The sequence below is a fragment of the Bidens hawaiensis genome, unplaced genomic scaffold (assembly GCF_021521415.1).
Source record: "Bidens hawaiensis isolate Kalapana, Puna unplaced genomic scaffold, B.hawaiensis_p1.1 tig00062639_1, whole genome shotgun sequence".
NCBI lineage: Eukaryota > Viridiplantae > Streptophyta > Magnoliopsida > Asterales > Asteraceae > Bidens > Bidens hawaiensis.
In genome coordinates this window covers 57,687-70,989 of record NW_027506519.1, presented here as the reverse complement: position 1 = coordinate 70,989, position 13,303 = coordinate 57,687, and the positions used below count along the sequence as shown (strand labels likewise).

Here is a 13,303-nt window from a genome sequence, read left to right as displayed (position 1 = left end):
TCATTCATTCATACATAAATCATATAAGACATACACTTACCACTTAAGGTAAGTGTATTAACAATTCACATCGAGTATGCACACAGCCCCAAAAACATAACAAGGAAGTGGGGCTAGAAACTCACCTGAATACGGTTACGCTCTCCGTTAATCGTTATCCCCTTCCTTAACTAAGTCCGGCTATCTCTTAAATATATATTTGTTAATTAACCGTATAATTATTAATTCGGTATTCTAGTTGACCAATACACTTTCTAAGTTGGGCTTGTTTGTCTAATTCTTACAAATGGGCCAATTAGTTAGATCAGGCCCACTGTTCATCGTAACCTCTGGGCCCAACTGACCAGGCCCAAAGTCAACAGAGAACTCTGGTCTGACCGAGAACTCGGATTTGACCGAGATCTCAGGTTTGACCGAGAAATCCTGTTTGACCGAAAATCTGTGGTGACCGAAAACCCTGGTCGCCGAGAACTCAGGTCACCGAGAACTCTCGTTGACCGAGAACCCCTTCTGACCGGGTTCTCGTGTTGACCGAGAACTCAAGGCAGGGGCTCAGGTCACTGAGAACCCATGTCTGATGCTTTCAGCTCAGATTTCTTATCTTTTAAATCCTTTCTAGGCTCCCTTAACGGTTAACAGTCTAAAATTTCTCTTTCAACTACCTATCACCACCATTCCTAACCGTTTAACACCCATTAACCCCACGACTTCAAGGTCTAACTCGTTTTAGCCGTAAAGCTTAAACCTTTAGTCATAAAAACGTCATTTAAGCTAGATCTAGGGTTTTCTTAATGAACCGTATATATCTATTAGTCCATTACGTCCATTTAAACATCAAGTTTGCTACTTAATGGTTCATTTATACCCGATCTATTCTACGTTCAAGTTTCTTGGCTAATCGTTCATAAAAACGTAAACTTTAAAGATCAAGAACGTACCTTTGAACGTTTTTAGGTCACAGTCTAGCTTGGTTATGAACTTGTAGCTTGTATATAGCTTGTACACCAAAGATCTATCAATAAAAGGCTTGATTTGATCTCGGATCTTCCTTTTCCTCTCACGACCGCAAATGGCAAGGTGTGTGTGTGTTTTGAAGGTGTGTAGGGAATAATATGGATAAGATTGATGAAAATGGAAAGATTTAGGGTTTAAGGAGGGTATTTATACTCCCTTAAGCCCATGGACCTAAGACTCATATTTCCTTTTTAGTCCATGATTAGCTCCATATAATTAGCCTACTACCTTTCCACCTCTATTATTTATTATTTATTTAACAACTTAAGCAAACATGTCTATTATAAGAAATAATATATAAAGTATTATTATTTGAAATTTAGGGATGTTACAAATATTGATTGAAGATCAAACGAATAAAAATATGAAAGTTAAACAAGAAGAAATAACCAATAACAATATTTTTCTAGGGTTGGTTTATTCTTTCGATGTTCATTTTTTTTTCATTGACATTATATGTTACATTATCCAAGGTAACTAGCAGATGCGGTCTAAAATTGTTAATATTGGATGACTATGGGAATACTTATAATAAAACAACAAATGTTGTATATATAGAGATTTTCTCAAATTTATAAATTTAATTCTAGAATTCTTATAGTTTGTACTATATTTTTTTATATTTTTTCCCTTTAATTTGTTCCTTTATTTCAAATAACGGACCTTATTTATTTTTATTACTTGACAAATTTCGTGTAATACACATGTTCAAAAGTTAGTATATAATATATGTATATATGTATGTGAAAGAGTGGGCCACCAGCACGTCCACGAATAAACTTCACATTAAAAAACCTTGTTTCACAATTGTGAGGTTTTTTTTACATTGTTTTTAAGAGAGAACTTAGGCATTGGAGCCCGTTATGATTGCTCTAACTCTATTATAACCCATCCTTATAACCAAACTATAAATGTAGCCCCTAAGCATATATATTTGCATAATTGTTCCCTTAATTCAATTCATGTCGCTCATTCGATCCTAAAGTGTATTAACTGTTTAAAGTTTCATTAATGCTCTCATCTATCTTGTACACGAAGGCATACACATATATGGTTGTTCAAAAAGTCTGTTACTTAGAGCTTGCTCAACGCTCAGTCAGTCAGAATAAGCTTGTTGAGCAGCCGGCTTCGCAACTTGGTCGGTCACCTTGTTGCTCTAAGCGTCCCAATTTGGTTAGAAAAAGCTCAAGCTTTAAAATACGCTAAAACTCCTCTAATACAACTTATTTGTGGTGTATCAATTTTTACAGTTATTTATCATAAATTTCTAAAAATTACTAGTGTAAATAAAAAATGGTGGTTCGGTGCTGCCAATTGGACTCGCATGTGACCTATTGGTCCACTTGATAGCGCCTCTACTTGACAGCACCTGAGTGGTCACCTTTATTATTATTATTATTATTGTCTTTTAGTTATTATTATTACATGGATACCGGCCAAATTTTTTTCGGTTTGTGATGTGCATGTTTTTATTTTTTTATAAATATGTTATTTTGTTGTATTTGGGCGTTGGCGAATTTATTTTTCAGTGACTATACCACCAGCCTAACACAACGTGCCAGATATAATACCTAGTTATTTTTATATTCTAATTCCCATGCCCACTAAATGATATATATATATATAATATATATATATAATATATATATTATATATATATATATTCGGTATCATCTACAGTTCGACATGATACCGGAGTATTTCACATAAATCACATTTTCACTTCACCATTAAGTTTTATATTCATTTACTAATCCTTTATTCTTCTTCTTAATTTTTTTTTGTTCATGTGGGCTTCCTTATTTTCTCTTGTGGGCCTCTCTCTTGGACTACTCCATGTGGTCTTCGATCGTGTATGCAATCTGGGCCTCAAGCCTTTTCCGCTCTTTTGGAGTTGGTTGCTCCTTGCTAGTTGCTAGAATTAGAGGTGCACAAATCGGGTTTTTTCTAATACCTGGGTTCGGGTATAAACCGGTTTCGGGTATGATTGAGTGTTGGAAAATTGGGTATTGAGAGAAATTGGGTAGGGTTCGGGTAGGGTATTGAGAAGAAAAACTCAACCCTATGTACCCGGGTAGGGTATAATCGGGTTCGGGTATTGGAATCGGGTACGACCGGGTATTAATACCAGGTTTTGAATTTGTGAATTATTTATTCATTTTTAAATTTGTTTAAAATTTAAATTTGCTTTGTAATTTATAAAAATAATTAAACTATATTACAAAAACCATAAATCCACTTAAGTACAAATTGTTTACTTAATAATATTCATTTTAAAAAAACTTAAACATAAAAGTTGTGAAGTAAACATAAAAATATACTATAAAAACTCATGTATTATTTCGGGTATTAGAAAATTGTTATCGGGTATAACCGGGTATGGGTATGAGGTATGACCGGTTTCAGGTATTTACGGGTATAAATCGGGTACGGTTCCGGGTACGGGTATTGAGCTCAAAAGGCATACCCTATCCATACCCTACGGGTAGGGTCGGTTCCGGTTTCGGGTATAGAATACCCGGTATAAAAAAACCGGTTCCGGGTATATTTTCGGGTCCGGTTTCGGGTTTGTTGTGCACCTCTAGCTAGAATGCTAACTGAAGACCGTGGAAAAAAAAAGCAGATTACGCCCTCCAATTTTTGGTGGCTAGTCCAAGTTTTCAATATTGTTGGAAATCATGCTTAAAACACAGAATTTGAACTTAACAAAATCGACTTTCAGTTTATTATCTTTGATATACTAATTACATGGGTATACCCATAACAATCTGTTTATACTAATCACCTTTTGGAACATATTATAACTCAAACTCCTACTTTATGTACTTTCAAATTAATAAGAACATGCAAATAAACAAACTTACTAACCGATAACTCTAGACATTCAAACTATTAATTTAACATTTTCACTTAGTCCCTTCAACTTTCACTTTTAACTTGTTTCAAGATTAACTTTTAACAAATTATTTCATTAACTTAATCGGTGCCACTTGTCGATGTATTAGAAGCGACTCCTCCTTTATAAAAGCACGACGCTACAATCTTTCTTTTATTTCAAGCTTTTGATTAGTACTGTTCTCGTAACTTAATTTATTTAGGGTTTTTACCTTCATTGTCTTAAACTTAAATTATCCGTAATTGTGTTGATTTATGGAATAAAGAACCATGCTTACCATTTTATAACAACCATACGTCCCGATCTTCTTTCAGTACCGACTACGCGAGGTGGTGTTCCCCATCGATACCACCCAAGAATCCATCCCATCCCTTGCTATACTTGCTCCACTCCGAGCACCCTAGTGTTGTGTTCTTGAGTTCATTTTAAGGAGATACATGAACGGAAATTGAAGGAAAATGTAAAACAGTCGTGGTAGTGAGTTTTTTTAATGAAATAAATGAAAAATTTAAAGAAAAACTTTTATTATTTTTTTCCTGTTTTCCATAAAACAAGTGTCTATTGTGTCTGTGTGTGTATATATATATATTAATATATATATACATATCACGTTATTTACTGTCACGGATTAAACAACAAAAATATTGTTATAAATCACCACAAAAAACATGTGAATGAACTCCTTATCAAACATGCGTTTTTGTGTATGATGTTTGTTGTCTCTCAAATAGTCCCAAACAGTAGTAGATTTTGTAACATAAATATCACCAGTTAAAAGAAAATGTACACATTATATAACTTCCACGAGTTATACATATTTCTACTTCTTATTTTCTCTTTAAAGTTTTATCTAATTATAACACTAACATTGTGTTAAACTGTTAATTATAGTTATATCACATAATTACAAAGTTATGAGTATCTATCTACCTATATTCTAATAAAGTAAAATAATTGTAACACGTGTCAGTTTATGGTTAAACCTCAAAACTTTTTCCCCTCAAAAACTAAGATCTTAATTGACCTTAATGCATGTTTATATTTACTTTCCTTTTACATTTTATTTATATTATATTTAACATTTTTATAAAACTAAACATTAATATATTGTTTTACTATATATTCCAAAATACTTGGTGAACTTTAAAAATTAACAACAACCATGCTTGTTAAAGATCGAAAAGAATATATAATTTCAAATGTTATCAATAACAAATTTTATTATGTATATTGTTGAAGATTATAAAGAAAAACAAATTCGAACATGCTTTCAATTTACAAAGTAATTTTTTAATTAGTAAATCATAAATCTATGCTTAATAGTTGATTCATTTTTGTTTAAATCAATCATTTATTTATTATTATTATTGTAAATTGTCATATAAATTTATAAATTATAAATATATGCTTTATATCTATCAATTTATTTTTTCAGTTAATTTAGTAAATATATACCAATCACTTTCATATATAAAAAAATTTATAATATTTAATTTCTTGTTTTTTTATCAAGGATTGTTTCGGGTTTTGTGAAACTTAAATTTGTTTTTTACAGTAAAATTTTTGTAAATAGACTGTTTGGTACATGTTAACTATATTTGGGTTAAAATTTGTTATAGGTCAAAAATGAGAAATCTAAGTATTTTTAAAAGTTTGATAATACAAATAGATTTATCGTCAAATTTGTTACGGTTTCAAAGTGTTGACTTCAAACAAATGAAAGTTTTCGGGATTTGGTAAATTGACTATCTTCCCCTCGAATATTAAAATTTAAGAACATATAGTGAACACTTACGACATGGTGATCGGAACGTTGCATGAGAAGCATGTCATGCAAAACTATGCTCAAATGAAGTAAAATATTCACAAAATTAAATGGGTTAACATGTTATTTTTATGTTGTCAAACTTATCAAAATATTTTTCATTGTTTAGCTTAGAAAAACATAGTTTTTAAAGAGTATCCGTCATTATAATTTAATGTTCTCGTTTCCTTCTATGGGTTGTAAATTCATAAATATATTAATAAATGTAACGCCCCTTCAGCATTTAGGCTGAGTGATCAGAACTACTAGGTAGCGTTTGTTATGCATTAATGACAGACGGAATGGATGATTCATTACGTGGGAATGAAATAAGAGGTGTTTGGTTGCACAATGGAATGAAATCATCCATTACACATGGAATCTCATTCCATCAAAACCATTTCTTCCCACCCCCCTTCTTTTTTTTCATTCCATTCCCCCTTCAACCTACTTTCTCAACAACACCATCATCTAACAACAACCATCGCCACCACCACCACCACTACCATAGCCACCACCATCATCTGACCACCACCGCCACCGTCACCACCACCGTCGCCGCCACCACCGTCGCCATCACCACCACCTCCACCACCACCACCACCTTACCACCAAAGCTACCACCGCCACCATCGTCGTCATAACCACGACAACCATTGTCATCGTCGCCACCCGACCATAACCATCACCACCACTATCACTGCCTGGCCACCACCACCGTCATCACCACCCTACCACCGCCATCACTACTAATGCTACCATCGCTTGACCACCACCACCACAACCACCACCCCGCCGCCTGACCGCCACCGCCACCACCATTTTCATCTCCAGAGCTACCACCAGCGTCGCCATTTCAGTTTTTTTTTTGTAAACAAATATATATTTTGGGATAAGAATATTTTTATTATTTCTATTTCATTCCTAAAAAAATTTTCGGATTTCCAAACAACATAAAGTAATTATTCATTTAATTCCATATGTTAACCAAACAAGACAAATGAATGATAATGATTCATTTCATTCCTTTGTCTATTCCATTCCTCATTCCATTTCATTCCATATGAGAAGTCTTCTTCTTGAATTATTTCAATTATACATATATGATACTGACAATGAAAGTTTCAATAAGATAAGCGTTCTCGGGTACGTTTTTGCACGTGCATTTTTTTATTAAGTTCATTTAAAAAAATCATTTTGTGATATATATAAAATCAATTCATATACACATAGTATAGATACAAGCATAAATGTAATATATATTTTTCATATCCGTTATGTAATTATTTTTTTTACTTGTAATTTTATAATTTGGATAATCACGTGTGTTACACATGCTCTAAAACTAGTTAGATATATTAAAAAAGCTAGAAAATAATACATTTGTATTGGCAATTTTCGGCACATGTTTTAATTGAGAAATAATATCTTACCATACAAATATATTCATATAAAACGGGGCCTACAAGTAAAGGCGTGAATAAATGCAAGCAAAATACCTGTAAAAATAGGTAAGATTCTCTTCCTGACCAAACTAGCTAACTTGTAAAGTAATTATGTTGTAGTTTCTACCAAGTAATGTATAATAATTATTATTATTAATCTTTTGCGTTGTTTATATATTTAAAACATTTAGTTATCTAATTATTCAAAATAACTTATCATACAAATTCAATGTTTTAAATAAACAATACAAGTAAACCCTTTTTTAAACAATATTTGGAACTGCCCCCAATACGCAAATAAACTTTTTTAAGACGGGATGCTAACCGTCTATATTTGATTTAGAGGCTCCAGTCTCAACTCATATAAGAGCAACATCAAAAAGAAAACTCACCAGTGTAAGAAAAATCTCCTTAAGTTACGCTTCAAAAGGAAAATCTCTTTAAGTTACGCTTCAAACCTGAGACCTTTAAAATCTTATATATTAACCATCATTCTCATACCCTTAGACCAGAAGATCATAAAACTTTAAAAAATTGTACTTGCATAAAATCCATAATGATTTTTACACCAATATATATCACATTTAATATTTTATCAAACACGATTATCATACTTCCTAATAAAAATAATAATAATAATAATAATAATAATAATAATGATTATTTAAATAAAAGAAAAAGCCAAAGTAAAAGACGGAGAAACAAAAGAAAAGAAAAGAAAAGAAAGGACATCTATCTATAAATATATGCCTTTCTCTTTATTTTCTTCATCATATCATATCATTCTCTTCTCTTCTCTCCCCTCCCTCACAATAATAATAATAATAATAATAATAATAATAATAATATATCCTCTCTCTTCTCTCATCAGCACAAATAAATTCAACGCAACCCACCCGTTTCATCAATTTCCAATTACTCAATCAAAGACGCGTTTCAATCTTACTACTCTCCGTTAAAACAATCTCCTTCACATTACTCTTGATTATTATTATTATTATGTTGTTGTTGTTATCAATAGATACCCGTTTGCTGGTTCAAATCAAGAATTGATTTTTATTCATAAATTTTCAATCTTGTATAGTGGAATCAATTGTTAATCCGAATCGATCAATTGGGTATTGATTTGATTGATTGGTTGATTATTATTATTGTTATTATCAAGTGGGGTTGAGTTTTTACAAACCCTAGTTGCTTATATATAGATCTAAGTATATATTATTATGGATCGTGTTGTTGGTGGTAAGTTTAAGCTTGGCAGGAAGATTGGCAGTGGATCTTTTGGTGAACTTTATTTAGGTATATATTTATTATTATTATTATTTTGGGTATTGTGTTTATGATTTTAGTATTTAATTTTTTCTTTTTGTTTTGATGATATGCAGGTGTTAGTATTCAAACTGGTGAAGAAGTTGCTGTTAAGCTGGTATTGATTTGCTTGATTAATTTGTTAAGGGGGTGTTTGATTGTTGTTTTGTTATCTAATATTAACCAAACAAAATTTGATTGTCATATGTGATAAAATATTTTTCAAGATACAATTTTCGACATGCTTCGTTGAAGTTATTATGATAATTAGTTTGATGGTGTCTGGGGTTTTGCAAATTGTGTTTATGTTAGGAAGTATTAGATGAAGTAAAAGTGTATGAAGTTATTTTGTTTAAGTTTTGATGTAACGTACTAACGTGTATTGGATTGATTACTCAATACCTAAATGCTAAAGATTGGCGTCGGTGATAAAATAACCACGTCCATAATGCTTATCCAAATACCGCGTCATATATCTGTTAGTGGATTATTTCTATGTATGTGATTATTTTATGTTGTGTTAGTAGTATATGAATACGACTATCATAGTATGCAATTTACATTTGTATTAAATTCATGCTTTATCAGTTGCCTTGTTGTTTTTTGTTTACAGTAACGGTTGCATGTATTTGACTAATATAGGTTTAATATGTGCTTATAATTAGAGCCGAATTTGGAAGTATAATCCAGTTAGATGTATATGATATTGTCCGCTATGTGTGTATATCAGATTTGTTTGTTAGAGGAGCTGTTTTTTCATTATCTTATCGTCAACATATTTACTAATTACTATATATGTTGTCTCTATTTGCACACGTTTTTACTTTTACCGCAATGTACAGGAACCCACCAAAACGAAGCATCCTCAACTTCATTATGAATCAAAGGTTTACATGCTTCTTCAGGGAGGAAGTGAGTCTCTCTCTTTTAATTTGTGTTTCTGCTGAGTGTCGTGTCATTGTTGCAATAATAACTATATATATATATATATATTATGAGAAGCATATAGCTGTTTCTAATAAATTTTTCTTGTATCAAGATGGTTTTGGAGACGTGGTCCCACAGGAAGCGGCATCGCATTTTTTTTAGCAAATCTATATGCAAAGTTTATACTGCATATACCTTATTTGGATAGAATTCACATTCGGAAATTGCAATAATGCTTTAAGTACAAACTATATATATATTGGCAATAATGCCTTTATACAACTAGCTAACCTTGGGTTAACACCTAACACAATAATAAGTAACAAACTTTGTGTAAAAATTTGTTATGTTGAGGGTATGGTTTTGCAAATTAACACAATGATATAGATATTTTTTCCCAAGTTGAGAGGGGCCGAGGAGGTGTGTTGTAACAAAAGTGAGCCTGTATGTTCATGCATGTGTCAACTGACAACAGTCCCATGAGTTCATCATCGTTATCAAACTCCATCTGACTGCAATCCATCATCAATTGGTGAAAGCAATAGTCTTAAGTTTGTGTTTTTTCTTTATAAACCCAATTGCAGGTTTATAAAGAAAAAACAAAGCCTTACGATTTTTGTCTTTTGAAACTGATGATGGATTTTTTTATTGAGCTTGATGATGCTGAAGAACACACAGATTGTTTCCGGTATACATGCTTATATAGTTTTTCTTTTGTTCCCCCCCCCCCGGTGCGAAGAAAATATCTGTATTGTCGTGTGTTTTTTTATAAAGCATCTCAACGTAAAAGTCTTCACAAAAAGTTGTTATTTATTATGATAACCAATGCTTGTTAGTTGTATATTGGGCATTTTTGTCATTTTACATAAAGTTTGTTTACTCTAAATATGACATTATTGTCATTCTTCATTTCTTTGTATATGGTGTATTATCCAAACGTGCCATAAATTTTGCACGTGTGTTTGCTATAAAAAAAGAGAGAATAATTAAATAAAGTCATTACTGATGAGTTTCGGTTTCGTATATAATTAAAACCGAACCGCTTGGTTAACCGAACTATATGATATCACTATTGACTTTTAAAGGCAGCATCTGATTCAGTAATTCTTTAATAGTTTAGTTTAGTTTTCATGTACAGGCCATTTTTCCTTTAATCCATTTAAACTTAAATAACTAATGCGTTTGATAATAAAAAATCTTTTATGTAGCGAAATTTAACATTTGAGTTTGAAAAATTAGCAACTTTATCATTGAGTATTTTACCACACCTTATTTGTGTAAAATATCATGTTATAGCTATATAATATCAGTTCGAAGCTATATATTCAGTTAGACATAATATATGATTCATAAATAGCATTACAATAACACGAGCATTTGTTTATAATGAAGCGGGAGTACCTAGCCTTAAGTGGTTTGGAGTTGAGGGCGAGTACAATGTCATGGTGATTGACCTACTTGGACCAAGCCTTGAGGACCTTTTTAACTATTGCAATAGAAAGTTTTCCTTGAAGACAGTTTTAATGCTTGCAGATAAATTAGTAAGATCCCGTCTTTTTATAGCTTGTTCTTTATTCAAAATCACTAACTATTCATGTAACTTTTCAGATAAATAGAGTTGAGTATATGCATGCAAGAAGTTTTCTTCACCGTGACCTAAAGCCTGATAATTTTTTAATGGGCCTGGGCTGCAGGGCAAATCAGGTATTTTTTAAAACAATCCAACTCATGGATTAGGAAATCACAACCATTAATGATTAGTATTAAACATTACTCTTGATATCTTATTATGGCAGGTGTATATCATTGATTTTGGCCTTGCAAAGAAGTATAGAGATCTTCAAACTCATAGACACATACCATACAGGTAACATGGCAAAGGTTTTTATTGTTATTATTATTGTTGTTATATCTTCTCATTTTTTGATTGTTTCTATATATTTGGAACCATTAAACGGTGTTTTCATCAGGGAAAATAAGAATCTTACGGGCACTGCTCGTTATGCTAGTGTTAACACACATCTTGGAATTGGTGAGTGGTTCATATCAGTGATTTATTTTGGTATAAAAATATGTAATAATGCATTTAAAATCATAATTGTATTTATAATTCAGAACAAAGTAGGCGGGATGATTTGGAATCTCTTGGTTACGTTCTTATGTATTTTCTAAGAGGAAGGTGAGTCTTTTTTTATAATTTTTTTTTTCAAATTCGTGCTTATTTTTGTTTGTTATATTTTAAATTTAATTGTGCTTTTGCATTAGCCTACCATGGCAGGGACTGAGAGCGGGAACGAAAAAGCAGAAGTATGACAGGATAAGCGAAAAGAAGATGTTGACTCCTATAGAGGTATAATTTGTGTGTTTGACTTTCATTTCCAGTTTATCACTTTATCTATTTCATATTGACGTTAAATTTGTTCAACAGGTGCTATGCAAATCATATCCATCAGAATTCATGTCATACTTCCATTATTGTCGATCACTGAAATTTGAAGACAAACCTGACTACTCATATCTAAAGAGGCTTTTTCGAGACTTATTTATTCGTGAAGGTGTGAAAGGCTTGGTATTTTTTTGATATATTTACCGTTGATCATTAATTACTGAATGTGTCTATATTTAACAGGCTATCAGTTTGACTATGTCTTTGATTGGACCATACTGAAGTATCCACAAATTGGTGCTAGCTCCCGAACACGGGTCAGTGAAATCACAACTTGTACTGATTTATGTATTATTAAAGTGGATATATATATATGTATAATATATATTAATCTTGTGTCATTTTTTGCAGATTCAAAGTGGGACTGCCGGTGGGACATCTGCAGAAAGACCAGGAAGAATCTCAGGTATCATTTATCAAAATTCTTGGATCTGTCTCATGATTCTTACAATTGTGATTTGTTTTGTAGCTGTACAAGATGTTCGTGAGACATACTCCAGAAGGAATCCGCCAGGTGACAGCCGCCTTGAACTTTCAAGAAACAGGATGTCAGAAGATGTACCTTCATCAAAAGATGTGGTAAATTTATAACTTACTTTTGTTGCATTAAAAGGTTATAAGAATGTATTTAAAGAATGCATTACATGCACAGCAAGCGGATTCAGAAAAGGTCCGATCTTCTAGAAACGGGAGCTCGTCAAAGCGTGCCTCCTTTTTAAGCAGCAGCAACAAACCAAGTTCGTCAGCTGAAGCGAGCCGACTAATGTCGAGTAGTGGGGCCCGCTTATCTACTACTCAAAGAGGATACGAAGCCAAAGCGTTAGCATCAAAGGGGGGCCGTGAAGATCCTCTTAGGAGCTTTGAGCTCCTAAACATCAGAAAGTAAACACAATAAGGTGGTGGTAAAATAAAGTTAAAATGCGTTTAAAACTATTAAGTTATGTAAAAATTGGAGAATTCATGTTTTAGAATGAGGAGGTTCTTTGTATGGGAAAATTTTTGGTCTTATGCAATTAGGCTGTCAACTGTGATGTATGTGCTTTAGAACAAATGATTTCTTTTATTATATTTTCAGGTTGAGATATTGAAAAAACTTTTTAAACTGGTTGCCTGATGACGTTATGTATGTATAGGTCGTGTATGTTGTATGTGTATAATGTAGATAGTAAAACATGGGATCAAATATGAACCTTTTGACAACCTCACTCAACGCTATACTCTCAAAATCGGCTTTTAATACAATGACAAAGGTGATGCAAAAGTTTTCAGTACTTGGGTTAATTGAATGACCCGATTGATCCACTTGTGGTTTGGTATTACCGTATTAGACAGATCATGATCATGAATGTGAGTTTCTGACATGACGGAAAGCTAACAGAAAAGTTTGAGTTGAACTTATGTTCAGGAGTTTACCTTTCTTTTAATCATGTATGTTTGAGTTGAATGGCACGTTCAGGAGTTGG

The 13,303-nt window shown here is 32.3% G+C and overlaps 1 protein-coding gene across 1 annotated transcript; it reads left to right on the top strand.

The window, feature by feature from the left end:
* Positions 1 to 7,985: 7,985 nt before the first annotated feature.
* LOC143618063 (casein kinase 1-like protein 9) lies at positions 7,986 to 12,970 on the top strand. The gene is made up of 14 exons (XM_077090401.1): positions 7,986 to 8,458; positions 8,545 to 8,585; positions 9,310 to 9,379; positions 10,787 to 10,935; positions 11,003 to 11,098; positions 11,191 to 11,261; positions 11,365 to 11,426; positions 11,510 to 11,573; positions 11,660 to 11,744; positions 11,823 to 11,949; positions 12,024 to 12,097; positions 12,192 to 12,246; positions 12,310 to 12,419; positions 12,493 to 12,970. The coding sequence occupies exons 1-14, from the start codon at positions 8,383 to 8,385 to the stop codon at positions 12,724 to 12,726; spliced, it is 1,314 nt and encodes a 437-aa protein (XP_076946516.1). The 5' UTR covers positions 7,986 to 8,382; the 3' UTR covers positions 12,727 to 12,970.
* Positions 12,971 to 13,303: the final 333 nt, after the last annotated feature.

Excerpts from the sequence above, each read along its gene's own strand:
- LOC143618063 (XM_077090401.1), top strand. The coding sequence starts at position 8,383 with ATGGATCGTGTTGTTGGTGGTAAGTTTAAGCTTGGCAGGAAGATTGGC. Across the intron at positions 8,586-9,309 it reads AAGAAGTTGCTGTTAAGCTG|GAACCCACCAAAACGAAGCA; the intron begins GTATTGATTTGC and ends CGCAATGTACAG. Across the intron at positions 10,936-11,002 it reads TAATGCTTGCAGATAAATTA|ATAAATAGAGTTGAGTATAT; the intron begins GTAAGATCCCGT and ends GTAACTTTTCAG.